The following is an 18,258-nucleotide window of genomic DNA, read 5'->3' as shown; positions in this document are numbered from 1 at the left end:
GATAGAGGGAAAGGCGAGACGGCGGGATGTACTTGTCCAAGCGAGTGGGGAGACAAAGAACGGTCACCTGATGGGAATGAGGCACCATGGGCCTAACTAGAGCACTAATCCGAGGCTGAATGAGGATGATCATGCCATACCACAGCGCAAAAGGAAAGGACAAGACGACAATTATTAGCTGGTTGACTTATTGCGGAGACGATGTTGTCACAGTAACCAAAAGATTCTCGTGAAGTAATTTGCTTGTGCATTAAGCGGACGACAGACGTTCCACCAGCTGATCCGATTGCTGTTGCAACCACCGCCGCTACTGGAATTCCTTCGTTCGGCCGCCGCGCCGGTCAGCTGGTGGCTCTCCTGGCTCGGCGGCCAATCTTGGTCCCAATCTTGATGGAAATTGGCATTCTGACCCAATATAAACAGCGGCGCAGGTAGATCTAATAGTCCGCAGTATCAAGTACAAGCTCCATTATACGGATACACAACTGTGTGTAATTCAAAGGGGGCGACGCCATTAAAGCAGGCTTCCAGCCGCGTGTGGAGCGAGAGAGCAAAAATGGTGCAGCTGCGGCATGCGCTGATAAAGATCATATTGATGCAGGCGGCCGCCATGAGCAGCTGGTTGCTACTAATGATGAACGTCACCCAGCCGGCTCGCGGGGAGACGACGCGGCGCTACGAGTTCCACGTAAGCAGTCATAATGTCGACCACCGGCGATTACAAATGTAGGCCAATTCGACTAGAAATGTTTAGAGATGAATTCGTTTAAATCGCATCGCTGCCTGCCCAGGTGAGGATGGCGAATGTGACACGCCTTTGCTCCACGAAGGCCGTTCCCACCGTGAACGGCGAGTTCCCGGGGCCGACGGTGGTGGCGCGGGAGGGCGACCGTGTGCTCATCAAAGTCTCCAACGAGCTGCCGGCGGGCAAGAACATCACCATCCACTGGTAATCCATTCACTATAAGAATCGCCAGTTAATGAATTCAATATATCAGGAATCAGTTTTCATACAGAGGATAGAGGCACTGATAATAATCAGTTATTACGTTAATGTGCTGTCCCGCTGCGTCCGCGGCCAGGCACGGCGTGAGGCAGCTCCGCACCGGCTGGGCCGATGGGCCGGGGTACATCACGCAGTGCCCCATGAAGCCCGGCACCGCCTACACCTACAACTTCACGCTGGTCGGCCAGCGCGGCACCCTGTGGTGGCACGCCCACCTCACCTGGATGCGCTCCACCGTCTACGGCGCCCTCATCATCCTCCCCAAGCAGGGCAGCACTGCCTACCCCTTCCCCTCCCCCGCGCAGGAGATCCCCGTACTGCTGGGTAACTATTAACTATCGTAATTTATACCAGCCACCGTCGCATACACATCGTCTAAATAGTTCGTGATGGATCAGTGCTAGCAGCTGCAACATTCTCAGCAATAAATTACTAATTGTGTTGAAATTTTCAATCAATCAATGCTAATTAATCTGGCGAGCAGGCGAATGGTGGAAGGCCAGCGTAGACGCTGTGATCAAGCAGTCGACGCTGACCGGAGGAGCGCCCAACGTGTCCGACGCCTACACCATCAATGGGCAGCCAGGAGCCCTGTATCCCTGCTCCAAAGCTGGTACTTACGCAGACATAGATTGGCCTCATTCATCACTGTCGATGGAAACGGCATCAAACACTAATAACGTCTTCAATGGGTGCAATGTTGATTGAATTATAGGCACCACCGCGCTGAGAGTCAAGCCGGGCAAGACGTACATGCTCCGCATCATCAACGCGGCCATGAACGGGGAGCTGTTCGTGAGCCTGGCCAACCACAAGCTGACGGTGGTAGAAGTGGACGCTGTGTACACCAAGCCCCTGCAGGTGGACCGCATCCTCATCACGCCGGGGCAGACCACCAACGTCCTCTTCACCGCCGATCAGACGCCCGGCGCCAGCTACTACCTGGCAGCCAGCCCCTACATCGCCCCCAATGTCACCCTGGACAACACCACCACCACGGCCATCGTCTCCTACACGAAGGTCGACGATGCCTCCTCCTCCATGAATAGTAATAATATAATCAGTATGAGCCCTCCGCAGCTTCCCATCATGCCGGCCCTCAACGACACGTCCACCGCCGCTCGATTCAGCACCAGCCTCCGCAGCCTGGCGTCGGCGGAGTTCCCGGCCAAGGTGCCGCAGACGGTGGACCGCCACCTGTTCTTCACGGTGGGGCTGGCCATCCAGCCCTGCCCGACCTGCTCCCTGGGAGGCAAGCTGGCGGGCGCCATCAACAACATCTCCTTCGTCCTGCCTCGGACGGCCCTCCTGCAGGCGCACTACTTCAAGACCCCCGGCGTCTTCGTCACCAACTTCCCGGACAACCCCACAGCCGCGTTCAACTTCACGGGCGCCCAGCCGGCCGGCCTGACCGCCAAGTCCGGCACCCGCCTCAGCTACATCCACTTCAACTCCTCCGTCCAGCTGGTGCTGCAGGACACCCGCGTCGTCGCCCCCGAGAACCACCCCATCCACCTCCACGGCTACAACTTCTTCGTGGTGGGCCAAGGCTTCGGCAACTACAACAGCACCACCGACCCCATCAACTTCAACCTCCTTGACCCTCAAGAACGCAACACCATTGGCGTGCCTCAAGGCGGATGGGTGGCCCTAAGGTTTCGAGCCGACAATCCAGGTATTGCTGCAATTCTTGCAATACAGTTTACCTTCCCATGCATGTGCTCGAATATTGCTTGATGGTCTCTTAATAAGCATCGTTGAGAGTCACATATGTGTACACATACACGTATGTATGCCAGTATGAACTTACCTATTCACGAATCTATGTCCATGTGGATGCATACATACATATCTATATCCACACGTCTACATTTGGCGTAAACATGTATGTATATACATGCGTAAATGTAAAAACACACACATGTATTTATGTGTGTAGGCGTGTGTGTAGAGAGAGAGAGAGAGAGAGAGAGAGAGAGAGAGTGTGTGTGTGTGTGTGTGTGTGTGAGTGAGTGAGCGAGTGTGTGTGGGCATGTGTGCAGAGAGAGAGAGAGAGAGAGAGCACTCATTATCAAACAATGGCTTCCAGGAGTTTGGTTTATGCATTGTCACCTTGAGCTACACACAGCTTTGGGCTTGGATATGGCCTTTCTTGTCGAAAATGGGCCAGCGCCTGAGCACTCCTTGATTCCACCACCTTCCGATCTCCCACCTTGCTAATAGTGTATTTTATGTCGACCCATGATAGTTTGACAGTCAAAAGATAACCACTCTTTTCACTCCCCATCCCCTCTTTGGCTTCACACAAGTATTTCCTCTTGGTGCTGCCATGTGTTCTCCTTTCCAAATCTTACGTATTTGGCCGATGAATTTCTTGAGCCTAAGGATTGCAAAGCCTAAGATACAACCCAACATTATTGTTTCTCATCCTCAAGGGACCATAATGTTAGCTTTGCCAAGCTATCCATTAGCTTCCTACAACTACCGTGACATTTAAAGAGAATGCCATTCATGCACTTTCAAAGAAGAAATTTTTGTGGTCTTTAAGGTCCTTGAAAACAACACAACTCTTAGAAGCCACCTATGAAAACAAGATTCCAAAAGTATAAAGAGTTTTGCATTTCTCTTTTTTTTTTTGGAGATAAACATTTTTTGGGTCTCACAATAATACATCATCATGATATGTTTGTTATTACTTACAATATAAATCTCATTATTAAATATCAATACAATGTTGCCCTCATGTACAAATGATCATCAAGTTGTCATTAGAAAGCAATAATTGACAATGAAATGAATGAATATTCCAAATGCATACAAACTTTGAAATGAAAAGCAACATATAAACCATATCACTAATATTAGCGTGAGAGCTCCTCGACATGTGTTTATTGCCTAGTTAAGCTAACTAATGAAGCCTTGGGTTTTGCTCTGGTACGAGGGAAGTAATTATGAAGGAGGACTCTAAACTCGGTTGTAGGTTGTGGCCAACAATTTTGCATATTCATATAAATGTGTGTAGTTTTTTAGAGGTTCCTCTTAGCAAAACCCGAATTTCAACCTTGAAATTGATTGTATGCTTTTGAAGCCATGACTTTTGAAATGTCAAAATTTTTCATAGGGTAAGAGAAAAAGGACTTAATCCTATGGTAGATTGTAACTAGGTTGATGAATATAATACATATATAGATCCAAAACTTTTAGATGTCTACCAAGTATATACTTAGCTTCTAAAATGACAAACATTTTCTCCATTTTATTATGCACTTAACTTTTGAAGCGACAAGGGCACACTATCGCACATAAGAGTATTGCCCTTTTGAGAGAGAGAGAGCACCCATTTTCTTTAATTTTCTAAAAATAAACTTCTGGGACCTACGCGTGGGTAAGTTACTCATGAATATATGTGTGCATCATGTGGGTTCAAAATAAGGTATTTTTAAAATACCATTTTTATACATTTTTTACATACAGAAGTGTATAATATAAAGGATTTATTTACAGATTGTATAGAAAAGGGTTATATTTTATTTAGAAAAAATTCATAGATAAGGATATTTATAAATAGGCCTTGAATGCACGTGATGTAGAGGATATACATATAGTAACTTCCCTAAGGACCTATACCACCTTGCCATTGCACCATTATATAAGCATATGCCCTAAAGGGAAATTCTAACAAAATTTATTCTAATGTGAATTAGAATAAGGACTTGGTTTCATTAACTAGGTTGGTGAGAACAATGAATATATAAGACATTAAATGAATTAAACATCTTTTTTTTAATTAAGCAAATTATGTATACTTGGCAAATTGCAATTTTAAGTTGGACGTTAAATGATAGAAGGGATGTTCTTTTCAACATGGTTCAATTATAAGCCTTGAGCTTCCCAAAGAGCCTCTCAAATAGCCACTTTATTGTAAGTAGCTCCTAACTTTTCCTTGGAAAATACCCTTCAACTTATGAAGTTCTGGAATGTTGGGATTGTAACAAGCAAGAGGTAGGATGGTCTTTAATGTACATTCTCATGACATCCATAGGTTTTCAAATGTTTGGATTGTAATGAACAAGAGATAGGAGATCATGTTTTGGATAAAACTACGTAGGCTAGCTCTACAACCACTAGGACATTTATCCATCTTCTAGGAAGGTTATATAAACTCTAGAGCATGGTTCATGAGAGTGGGATCTTAGTTTATATAAAAGCCGTTTATCTTTGAGGATTTCCTATTAGACTTAAGCCTGAAATGATTTTAGTTTGCAATTTTTTTAAAAGATTATCAAAATTATTTTTCCATTGAAAAAAATCCAATTGGATTCGTGTACATTTCTCAATAATATTTTTCGCAAGCATTGCTAGGTGTGGACTCAATTCTCCTTTCTAGCCCATGCACCACATTGAAAGACATGGACATTGCTCCAGAAGTATGGTCTGCACTCTCCTTTTTTTCCCTTACACCCCATTGAAAGACATGGGAAAGTTTAACCAAATAGATATGTCAATTTAACGGTTGACGAAAGTATGCTCATATTGTGAATGTTGTAGCCTCTCTCTCTCTCTCTCTCTCTCTCTCTCTCTCTCTCTCTCTCTCTCTCTCTCTTTTCTTCAACATAGAAATCTACACCAACATTAGCACTATGGACATTGTGAGATGAGGTTGAGAGTGCATCACTCTCACGACTATCATTCTCACACGATGAGGTGAAGGAGGCATCGATATCACTAATATCGTGTCTACATTCCAGTGTATCTATCACTTGTCGATAATCGTATTATCATCTTTTTCTCCATCTTTTAAGATTGTACTCATAGTAAACACTTTTGTGATAGTGCTAGTATGCAGACATATCAACTTTCCACACATGCACACGGGACAGAAGGCACGCACACATGCATACATTACGCACCCCCAGCCCATTGACATTACACTCGTCGATAAAAGACGCTTAAGCTAGAATCCACATATGCATGCATCGTATATCGAAAAAGAGAAGCCATTAATGCTCTTTTATAGTTGTTGATGCTCCTTTGCTTTTCTTTCATTCATCGCTTACATCTCGTTATGAATTGGCATCCATTTTCCCTCATCCTCTTAGTCCATATGAACCATGTTTATGGCGAGGAGAAAGAGGAGAGAGAAAGACTAAATTTCTATCTTTTCATTCAATGCGTCAAATTGCTTATTGTTTTTCATGATGGGGAGCAAATAATTTTGGGAATCCATGGCCAAGAGCATGAAGCCTGATTGGAACAAGTAAAAAAACTAAATTTTTAATGGATTGAGGAGTTGCTGAAAAAAATTGCACCCTCCCGTACATCTCATAATGTTTCTTGAAGTTTGCCTCTTATTAATCTACATTAACCATTTCAACCTTAAAAAAGCCAATTTAACCTTTTCGTATTCACACTATCCTACAAGTGGTTTCGATCCAAATGAAGGGGCAAACGACCTCAAATTCATGATCCAAATGGACAAACAGCTTTCTGGCATCGAAATCTATTACTTAGCTCTTGTCACTTCAATGCGTCAAATTGCTTATTGTTTTTCATGATGGGGAGCAAATAATTTTGGGAATCCATGGCCAAGAGCATGAAGCCTGATTGGAACAAGTAAAAAAACTAAATTTTTAATGGATTGAGGAGTTGCTGAAAAAAATGGCACCCTCCCGTACATCTCATAATGTTTCTTGAAGTTTGCCTCTTATTAATCTACATTAACCATTTCAACCTTAAAAAAGCCAATTTAACCTTTTCGTGTTCACACTATCCTACAAGTGGTTTCGATCCAAATGAAGGGGCAAACGACCTCAAATTCATGATCCAAATGGACAAACAGCTTTCTGACAAACAGCTTTTCGGCTCTTGTATTAAGTAGCTTCTTTATAACACCAAACCTTACACTCGTTAAATGGGGGTCAAATGGACTTTGATCAACAAATAGATGTTTGCGTTGGATTCCTAGCATCAAAATGCATTTAGAAAAACTCCAAGTCCTTGAATGCATCTTTTATGGCTCTGAGGAGGTTACTTTTGTGCTTTAAACTCAACTCTAAAATTTTGCTTTCATTGGCGACCACAGGACATGGTGACTCAACCCATCAAACTCACGAATTGATCTACACAAACATCAACCATAAAGAGCATCAAGCTGCTTCAAATAAAAATACACAACAAAGCATAGAACACAACCGTCATCCTACCCCCTAATAAAATCAAGGCATTAATTTCATGAGGAATAGGCGTAGCATAGTCAAACAAAGATCCATAGCTAGTTGCTAACCAACTGCTCCGATATGGACCAACTAAAAAGAGCTATCAAAACGATCATCCCAATTGGTGGTCTGACCTGCCTACCTAATCTAAGATAACTAGACAAAGAACTCCTACTAAGCAAAGACTCCTATAATCTCAGCTATTGAAAAATCATATATTTTTTCATTTTACCACATTTTTATTTAATTTTTATACTTGAATGTGTAAAAAGGAGGAAGCTAAGTGTATTGTGATCCAAGGAGAATAAGGCATTGGTCTCTCAGGTACAGTCTATTGCTACCCAAGAACCTACCCACAACTCTTGCGAGGCGACATAATCTTTTTCCTTCCTCTCACTTTTATTTTTGCTCCAACCATCCTTATTTATTTTTTGGCTAAATGCCCTGCCTATGAAGGTAAGGCATTGGCTCCAAGTCTCACTCATCCCCAAGAACCTAGCAGGCCTTTGTAAGGTAATGAACATTAGCTTTTTGGAAATTTTCTTTCTTTATTTTCTTATTTTAGGGGTTAGAATCTCTTTTTGCACACCTCTTTATCTTATATATTTCAAATATATTCATTGATTTTTCCATTTTATTTGGAAAGCTTTCCTATTTGTCTCACACTAACATGGATTCCTAGAAATAGATGCCTAGTAGGCTAGCAAAATAGGGTCACTAGGACTACCCTCAAAAATAGCTCTTAGAGTTTCTAACAATGTCTTTACAGGAGGCACAGACAACTGCTCAAACCTCCCTAAACACACCTCGCCTAGCCCTAGGACTTCATGCCTTGAATGTTGGTCTCCAACAAAAGAAAAATATCCCATATACATATACATTTATAGCATAAAGGAAAAGAACTCATAAAGGAAGGATATGATATGGACTTGACCAAAGCTTCTACATAGCAAGAGACTTCCTCTAAGTGCTCCATCGAATCTATTTAGTATAGCACTAAAATAAAACCCATTAACTCCACCCCCACCAAATAAACAAATGGCCCTCTTGGCCTAATAAGATAAATCAATTCACTATAGAATAAATTGTCAGATTTCATGGAAGCAGGAAGGAGAGCAACACGGAGTGAAGCAACATGCTTCCTCTCTCTATTCTTCTTATTATTCATTTAGCACACACATAGTGCATATACAACCTAAGGTCATAAAGACCATTCACACTAGAAGTAACACCGACTTATTTAATATACCTAACTGATCTAGCCAGACTAGCTGTGTCCAGCTCATGTCTGTCAAGCACACATGTACGAGCTTGATATTCTAACACTCCCCCTCAAGCTCAAGACAGCATATGTACTCCAAGCAGCTATCTGAAACCATAGAACTTATCTTTACCCAAGGACTTGGTAAAGATATCCGCTACCTGTTCATCAGTCTTCACATGCATAAGATCAACTCGTCCTGCAAGAATCATCTCTCTGATAAAATGGTAGTGTACCTCTATGTGTTTCGTCCTGGCATGATAGACTGGATTCATAGCCAGGAGTACACTACTCAGATTGTCACATAGTAACTTCACTGGAGCATCTACCTATATGTTCAAATCAGCCATAAGCTTGAGCAGCCATGAAATCTCACATGCTGCCAATGTAGCACCCCTGTACTCTGCCTCAGTACTTGACAAAACAACCGTAGGCTGCTTCTTGCTGCTCTAGCTAATCATGCCACTACCAAATCCAAATGCATATCCACTCGTAGATCTACGATCATATGAGCAACCTGCCCAATCTGCATCCATGTATCCAGTCAATATCAAGGGCTTATTTCTGACATAGAACAGCCCATACTCTACAGTGGACTTAACATATTTTAGAATGCATCTAACAGCATCCAAGTGCGGCTTTCTAGGCTTCTGCATAAACTGGCTTATGAGCCCTATAGCATAGCTCAAGCCAGGCCTAGTTATGGTCAAGTAAATCAAACTGCCAACCATCTGCCTGTACATAATCACATCCTCTACTTCAGCCCCAGTGTTCATGTCTAGCTTGACATTCTGATCAAGAGGTGTATCCAGCGTTTTGCATTCAGCCATGCCATACTTCTTCAGCATCTCTATGGCATAGTGCTTCTGCATCAGCCATAACCCATTGTTAGCTGAAATTGCCTCAATGCCTAAGAAGTACTTCAATTCTCCTAGGTCTTTCATGTTAAATTCAGATTTCAGCATCTTCATTACATGTTGTATGCCCAAGTCATCATCACCAATGATTATCAAATCATCAACATATATGACCAGCACTACTAAACCTCTGTCAGTCTTCTTTGTAAATAGGCTATGATCAGCCCTACCAATAGCAAAACCCAATCTCTGCAAGTAGTTACTGATCCTAGCATGCCAAGCTCTCGGAGCCTGTTTTAGCCCGTACAATGCCTTTTTCAGCCTGCATACATAATGCTGAAAATCAGGGTGAACATACCCTTCCGGCTAAACCATATAGACATCCTCTGCTAGGTCACCGTTAAGAAATGCATTCTTAACGTCCATCTGTTGTAATTTCCAGCCTTTAGCAGCAGCAAAGGCAATCACAGTGCGTATGGTTGCCATCTTGTCAACAGGGCTGAATGTTTCCTCATAATCAAGTCCATACTATTGGGCATACCCCTTTGCAACCAGCCTGGCTTTGTATCTCTCCACACTGCCATCTGACTTGCATTTGATTTTGTAGACCCATTTGCAGCCAATGGTCTTTTTCCCTTCAGGCAGTGGTACTAAATCCCATGTTTTATTTTCAGCTAAGGCATTCATTTCTTCATCCATGGCTACACACCAATTCTCATCTTTCACTGCTTCAACATATGTACTTGGTTCTTTGACCTCCATCACTTTTGTCATGTATGCATAATGCTTTGCAGAGTAGCCATTGTATGTCAACCTATGAACAGGGTATCTGACCCTCTGCAAGTGTCTAAGCTGTGGTGTGCTACTCGATTCCCCTCTATCATGAGGCAGAATATACCTGCTCTGCCTTGTGCCAAGCGTATAGACAGTCGGAATACCAAGTTCGCTGTCTAAAGTATCACTAGACTCATAGCCCGAAGTCATTTTGCCAGGTGTCATCATACCAGATGCATCCTCAATAACTTTCTCTTTTCCTTTGCTGTCCAAGACATCATGTCTCCCCCTCACTGACATACCAGTATCAGTGGACGGCGAACTCCTCAATCTCCCTGTCCATGGGGATATTGTCTGAGTACTCTGCTGTAAATCAATTGTAGAGGCATGAGTGAAAGGAGTATCCGCTGGCACTACAACTGGTGATACATACCAAGAACCCATCTCATCAAAGATAACATACCTGCTTACCAAAGTCTCCCTGGTAGAGGGATCATAGCATTTGTATGCCTTCTTCTCCTGCGAATATCCAATGAAAACACACTTATGTGCTTTGGGATCCAACTTCTTCCTTTTCTCATATGGAATATGCACATAAGCTAGATAGCCAAAGACTTTCATGTGACTTACATCCAGCTTATAGCCATACAACTTCTCGAACGGTGTCATCTCATGAATACCTGCAGTGGGAGTCTTGTTCAAAATGTATACGGCTATCATAACAGCCTCTGCCCAATAGTAAAGTGGCATATGCTTTTCATTCATTATAGCCCTAGCAGCTTCCATCAGAATTCTATTCTTCCTTTCAGCTACTCCATTTTGTTGTGGAGTGTAGCTATAGGTGAGCTGCCTACGAATGCCAGTTTAAGCCAAGAAATCATCAAATTCATTTGATACATACACCCCACCACTATCAGATCTCAAGCAAGAGATGTAGCATTCAAACTCCTTCTCAACATGTGCTTTAAATTGCTGAAAAACAGCAAAGAACTCATCTTTTGTTTTCAATATGTAAAGCCAGGTATATCGACTGTAGTCATCAATGAAGGATACATAATATTTGGAACCTTCCATAGATACATTATGAGCTAACCCCCAAACATCAGAGTGCACTAACTGCAATGGACGTGTACTCTATCGTACATGCCTGACAAATGGCAATCGTGACTGCTTACTGAACTGGCAAGCCTCGCATACATGACCAATATCTGAATATTGGAACTTTGGTAACCCTGTAACTAGTTGTTTCTTTTGCATAATTTGCAACCTTTGCAAATTGACATGCCCCACTCTCCTGTGCCATATTTCCAAATCCCTAACAGTGCCAGAACCATGGGCAAACATAGCTAAATTCAGCTCTGGCAAAGAAGCATCGAGAGTAAACATTTTGCCATTCTTGTGACCACGAGCTATCAACTTGCAACCATTGCCAAATTCTTCAATAAAGCAACCATGCTTATTGAATCTAACCTGCAAGTTCTGCTTTGTCATCTAACCAACAGATAACAAGTTCTTAGTAATTGAAGGGACATGCAAGACATCTGTTGAGATATCAAGCTCCACTCGTGATACGCCAGGGTGACCGTTGTGTATTTCTGTCACCGACTTGTGAGTTGCAGACGCGGTTGGTACACCGCCCATGAATAATAGCTACATGACAGCTATTCTTATCTACTCTAGTTCATGGCTCAGTTAGTATGCCACCTTAGTTAGTTGAGTTTGGTTTAAGACCCATATATAGGGTTCTTCTATTTCTTTGTATGTGAGTTCTTTTGGCTTACACAACTAAGAAGAGGAAAACTGTTTTCAGCCTCCATCTTTGTGTGTATTCCCCCATTGTGCAAGCAAGAAAGCTACAAGTGAGACTCCTTCCTTCTCTCCCACAATCTTGAAATGGTATGAGAGCCTTGTTCGTGGTAAGGACCTCAAGAAAGCAAGCCAAGCTTGCGGTGTTCTGGTAAGAGGAGCAGTGTTGCTTTCATTCTCTGTTTTGGGAGCAGATCTCTGCAGAGGTAGCACAGCCAGAAAGTGCAGGAGTCCATTGTCTCAGGTTGAGGCATCTGATTCTCTTTCACCGATTGTCACTGAAAAGCTTGACAAGAACAACTTCCAGGCATGGAAGTTTAGAATGACGAATTTCCTTATGGGAAAAGGATATTGGGAATTTGTTGCAGGAAATGAAGAAGAACCAGTTCTTCCTGATATTCCCAATCAACAACAAATGCAGGCATTTAAAGCATGGCATGAGAGAGCCAGGAAAGTTATGTACTGGCTGTCTATCAGTATTTCAGACTCTATGATTGTGCATATTCAAGATGCAAGTACGCCAAAGGAGGCATGGGATACTTTGTCAAAAATGTATAGCACAAATACGCAAGCCAGGAAAATGCAGCTCAAGCAAGAGTTGCACAATGTGTAAAGAGAAAGTATGAGCATCAATGACTACCACATGAAGGTGAAGAAGATTGTAGATGCACTTGCTTCCATTGGGTCGCCAGTGGAAGATGATGATTTAGTCTCAGTGACCTTGAATGGTCTAGGAAAGGATTATGCACAGTTCTGAATATTCATTTCCTTCCGTGAAAGATTTCCTGATTTTGAGGAGTTGATTGCTCTTCTAATTTTTGAGGAGCAAAGAAATGGTGGTGCATCTTCTTCAGGAGGAACTTCAAAAGAAGCTGTCTTCTACTCAAATGCTGAAAGAGGTAGAGGCAGAGGTAGAGAAGGCCGATTTGGAGGCCGTGGCAGAAATCAGAATATGCAGCAAACTCAAGAAAACCAGTCCTATGGAGGAGGAGGTGGTAACCCTAGAGGCATGGGGAGCCAAAGAGGTCATGGTGGATGGCAAAGAGGCCAAAATGCAAACAGTAATGTTGAATGCTAATACTGTGGTAAAATGGGTCATATGGCTAAAGACTGCTATAAAAAGCAGAATGACATCATGAATGGAAAACTGCAACAAGGGAATTATGCATCTTCTAGTAGACAGGGTGGTGACAGAAATGAGCATTTGTTTATGGTGCAGCACATGAACAATAACTGCAACAAGGGAATTATGCATCTTCTAGTAGATAGGGTGATGACAGAAATGAGCATTTGTTTATGGTACAGCACATGAAAAATTCTGTGACAAGTGCACAAGAAAGCAATGATGTATGGTATGTTGACTCAGGTGCATCAAACCACATGACAGGTCATGCAGAATGGATGGAGGATGCAAGGAAAATGAAAAAACCAGGATTTGTGGAGACTGGTGATGATACTGCACATCCTATTGTGCAGATTGGAAGGAATATTAGTAGAACATGCTATTGTAGACTCTAGCTCCTCCGTCAATATCATGAGTTCAGAGTTGATGGAGAGGTTAGGTCTAGGCATTCAAAAAGACAGCTCCACCCTTCTTAGAATGGCTGATGATAGTCTAAGGCAAAAAGAAGGTTGCATTACTAAAGTCCATGTTACAATTGCAAGTGTAGAATGCTTCTTGGACTTTAGGGTGATAAGATTTGTAGGATGTCCTAGCTATCGAGTCTTGCTAGGTAGGCCTTGGATCTTACGAACAGACTGCCAAGTCGATATACCCGCCGGTCGAGTGGTTCTAGGTAGAGGTGCTAATCGAGTGATAGTCGATGCTTACCTTGAGTCTTCTCAAAGTGAGAGAGCTCATTTATCCTCTACTGAATTAGAAACAGTAGATGATCCATCTGGTAGTGAGACATCATCTGGTAATGAATCTAAAGAGGGGTCCACTACAGAGGATATTTATCAGATAACTTTAAATGAGCCGATAGAGCCGCAAGATAGGATAAGAGACGTGGATGTGATTGAGTTGAACCTTGGCACACCAAATGATTCGCGGCCAATTAAATTAGGTTCCATTCTTAGCTCAGCAAAAAGGGAGGACTATGTGTCCTTGATTCAAGAATTTTGTGATATCTTTGCTTGGAGTTATGATGAGCTGAGAGGCATTCCTCCCAGCCTGGCTGTTCATACTATTCCTGTAAAAGAAGGTAGTCGTCCTATGTGTCAAAAGTCTTTTGAATTGAGGGACAGGCTATTTGAGGAGTTACAGAAGTTACGGAAAGTTGGTCTAATCTTCCCTGTACAGCACACAGAGTGGTGTTCACCAGTTGTCATCAGAAAGAAGAAAAACAACCAGATCCGATTATGTGTAGATTTTAGAGAGCCGAATAAGCAGACGGTTAAGGATTACTACCCATTGCCATTTATTGACTATATTTTGGATCAATTAGCGGGTAGGGAAATATATTCATTCATGGATTGCTTTGTGGGATACAACCAGATGGCAATTGCAGAAGAGGACAAGTTAAAAACAACTTTTATTACTATCTTTGGCACTTTTGCGTACCATGTGATGGCCTTTGGTCTGTGCAATGCACCTGGATCATGGCAATGAATAGCAGAGAAAACCTTTGGTGACATCTCCCTAGATGAGTTGAAAGGATTTATCGATGACCTGGGGGTAGCCACTGTAAGGGAAAGGATGTTGATTATCTTAAGAAAGTGCTTTCATGGGGTAGTAAGGAGCGGACTTGCGATGGCGGATCTTATACAACTCTGTCAACTCTTCCATGACTTTATTAATGAAATGAGTGCCTCTATCACTTACCAGCTCTAAGGGACTGCCAAAACGGGTGATGATATTACATGAACAGGGCCACGCTATTACCATCATCCCTCTTTAGGGCTTTAGCTTCACACCACTTTGTGACATAATCCGTACATACGAGGATGTATCGGTTCTGTTTCCTTCTGGTAGGAGGATCGATCAGGCCTATGAAGTCGATGCCCCACTTCTCAAATGGCTTCAAAGTAAGGATAGGTTGTAGTGGCATGGCACTTGTTTTGGTAGATTTCCCCATCCTCTGACAGGCATCACATCTTTTACAGTAATCATAGGCATCCTTATGAATGGTAGGCCACCAATATCCTGCTAGCAGAGCCTTCCTGGTTGTGGCTTCTCCTACAAAGTGGCCTCCACATGGCTCGTCATGGCAAGCCTTCAAAACAATCCCAAACTCATCTCCTGCAACACATCTTCTGAGCACTTCATCTTTGCCTTTCTTGTACAGTGCACTGCCTAGCAGGGTGTAGGGGGCTGATTCTAATAGAAGCTTCTTCCTTTCCCGACTAGAAATACCATGAGGGTATTGTTGGGTTGCTAGTAGATTGGCAATGTCTGCATACCAGGGGGTTATAGTTTCTACCAGGAATAGGGAAGCATCAGGGAGGTCTGGATCATCCTGCTCCTCGTTTGCAGTTTGTGGGATACGCGATAGATGATCAGCCAGAACATGGGAACGACCAGGCTTAGTAATTACCTCAAAGTCGAACTCCTGGAATAGAAGGAGTCATCTCATCATTCGTCCTTTCACATCCGCTTTGTTCGTCAGGAAGGACAGGGCCTCATGATCCACATAAAATTTAAAGTGGATAGATAGGAGGTAGTGGCGGAACTTCTCTAGGGAAAACACCATTGCCAAGCACTCCAGCTCTGTCACTGTGTAGTTCCATTCCTTATCAGTGACTTTTCGGCTTGCGTAATAGATCGGTTGATCCAGCTTCGAGGAGCCCTTCTGGCAGAGAACTACGCCTAAGCCTTCAATAGATGCATCAGTGTGCACATGGAACTCCTTCGTCCAATCAGGAGGCTACAAAATGGGTGCCTCAATTAGACACTGCTTCAAAGTGTTGAAGGCTTTGTCACATTCTTCTGTCCAAATAAACTCTGCATCTTTCCTCAGAAGCTTATGCAAGGAGGTTGCCTTTGTTGCAAAATGAGCTATGAATCTTCTGTAGTAACCAACATGGCCTAGGAATCCCCTCAACTGTTTGAGGTTGGTGGGTGCTGTCAGAGGTGCGATCTTTTCGATCTTTGCACGGTCTGTTGATATCCCTTGTGCAGAGACAATGTGGCCCAATAGAACTCCAAAAGAGACCCCAAAGATGCATTTGTCGAGGTTGAGGGAAATCCCATACTCCCGGCATCGGTCAAAGCATTGTTCCAGGTGACCCCAGTATTCACGGATCAAACTATAGACACAGAAGTCATCCAAATATACCTCAATAAAGTCGTGCAGATGATTTTGGAATGCGGCCATCATGACTCGCTGGAAAGTAGCAGGGGCATTGCAGAGCCCAAATGGCATCACTCGGTAAGCATATGTCCCCCATTCTGTGGTGAAGGTTGTTTTGGATTGATCTTCTTCTACTATCTGCACTTGGTTGTATCCACTGAATCCATCCAAAAGGTAATAAAGCTCATGTCCTGCCACTGTGTCCAACAGTTGGTCTGTGAAAGGGATAGGAAAGTGATCCTTCTTCGTCTTGGAATTCAACTTGCGGAAATCCACACATATACGAAACTTGCCATTCTTCTTGGGTACAACCACGATGGGTGAAACCCATTCACTATTTGCCACTAGACAGATGAACTTGGCTTCCAGAAGCTTCAGCAGCTCTGCTTTCACCAAGGTGGAATAATTCGGGTTCATTTGCCTCTGTCGTTGCCGTACTAGCTTGGCATCAGGCTCCAAGTCAATATGATACTGACATATTGTGGGATCAATCCCCTTTAGGTCTTTGTAGGACCATGCAAACACGTCCAAATTCTCTTTCAATAAGTTGTACAAAGTTGACAACTCCTCTTCTGGGAGGCTGCTACCCACCTTCAAGTGGTGTTTAGTGCCATCTGCATCCAAAAAAGTTAACTGCCTTTCACCTTCTACTTCACGGATAAAGGTCCCACAGACTGCTTCTGGGTACAGATCCGACTCCTTCAAGGAAGTGGTGTCCTCTTCTGATGTCCCACTAGAACCAACTTCTTCTTTTGCTGGAGACTTAGGTTGCTCCTTGAGATGTTGGAATGGGATTAGAGCCGTTTCGGGTTTGGTTTCAAGATTAGTTACCTCTTGGTTTGAAGACTCATCTTTTGATGACACATCTAGGAATGTCACATAACAAGGACCCTCTAATGCCTGTTGGAATCGTGAAACTGGTGCTTGTTGGCATGGTGCATCATCATCATTTTCCTTTGGCAAGGATGGGTTAGGACGGCAAGAGCCACTGCTGAAAGACGGCTTGGTCTTCTTCAACCATTTCTTATAAAGATTTTTCATGTGAGAAGATCCATTTACCAGACCAAATGGTACGATCGCCATTCTGTCCCATAGCATGAGCTCGTCTGCTTCTGATGCTTCTGGAACTTCTTCTTCATATATAACCTCTTCGGGTGGGATAGACTCTTCCATCTCGCTTTCATAACCGTCTTCTTCAATATCATCTCCATCCTCTTTTGTCTCTGTCTATGTCTCTGTCTCTGTCTCTGTCTCTGTCTCTGTCTCTGTCTCTAGCTCTGGCTCTGTCTCTGTCTCTGGCTCTGTGGGAGCTCTGTAAGAGAAGAACAGGTTCTCTGTTTCATCTTCCGCCTCTGTCTCTAGCTCTGTTATGGCCATGTAACAGGGAGAGCAGTACATCCATGCTTCTATCTCACTGTCAGAAGTAATTTCGAAAATCGTTCCTGGTTCAGGCAGGAAGTATTCACCTATTGACAGGGACTTTACATCTTTTGGGAGTGGGCTTACAGTATCCACTGTTAAGGAACGTGCCACTGTTTTCTTGGGAAGGATCTGTTTGACAACATCTTCGTCTGCGGATGTTCCATCTGTAGCCTCATTAGGGGAGTCAGAAGATAATTCCAGGGAGGTGGATCAATGTCCTTGTTGAGCACCATATAGCTTCAGCACCACTTTGTTAGGTCCTCTATCTAAGGTCAAGGTTCCTTTGAACCAATCCATCCTTGCTCTGACTTCAAAAATCCATGGTCTGCCCAATAACAGGGGTAGGATGTACCATAAGAGTTTGGCTTCACCACCAGATAGGTTAGCCAATAATCTTGTCCAGCCACCACCACTGTAGTCTTCACATATGGGAGAATGCCAAAAGGCTTGATTCTGCTCTGATCCGCCAGTCTGATGAGCCATTGGGTGGGTTGCACACCTTGTAGGCCTAGATCCTTCATTGTCACATCCGTCATAATGTTCACTGATGAACCACCATCAATCAGTGTATTTGCAATAAAGTTGCCTTCTATCCACACGCCAGTCTCTGGGGTACCCAGATCTA

At 43.3% G+C, this 18,258-nt stretch overlaps 1 protein-coding gene across 1 annotated transcript; it reads left to right on the top strand.

Annotated features, from left to right (window-relative positions):
- The first annotated feature begins 270 nt into the window (after positions 1 to 270).
- LOC148011504 (laccase-4-like) lies at positions 271 to 3,692 on the top strand. Its single transcript, XM_087670017.1, has 6 exons — positions 271 to 688; positions 792 to 949; positions 1,083 to 1,330; positions 1,491 to 1,619; positions 1,722 to 2,681; positions 3,096 to 3,692. Exons 1-6 carry the CDS (start codon positions 557 to 559, stop codon positions 3,224 to 3,226), a joined length of 1,758 nt encoding a protein of 585 aa, XP_087526143.1. The 5' UTR covers positions 271 to 556; the 3' UTR covers positions 3,227 to 3,692.
- Positions 3,693 to 18,258: the final 14,566 nt, after the last annotated feature.

This window comes from Lygodium microphyllum, chromosome 28 (assembly GCF_053477565.2).
Source record: "Lygodium microphyllum isolate KBCC chromosome 28, Lygodium_microphyllum_v1.1.10, whole genome shotgun sequence".
Lineage (NCBI taxonomy): Eukaryota > Viridiplantae > Streptophyta > Polypodiopsida > Schizaeales > Lygodiaceae > Lygodium > Lygodium microphyllum.
This window is presented reverse-complemented; position numbering and strand designations above follow the sequence as displayed.

Coding starts and splice junctions, on each gene's coding strand:
- LOC148011504 (XM_087670017.1), top strand. CDS start 557: ATGGTGCAGCTGCGGCATGCGCTGATAAAGATCATATTGATGCAGGCG. Junction 1,331..1,490: donor GGAGATCCCCGTACTGCTGG/GTAACTATTAAC, acceptor TCTGGCGAGCAG/GCGAATGGTGGAAGGCCAGC. Junction 1,620..1,721: donor GTATCCCTGCTCCAAAGCTG/GTACTTACGCAG, acceptor ATTGAATTATAG/GCACCACCGCGCTGAGAGTC.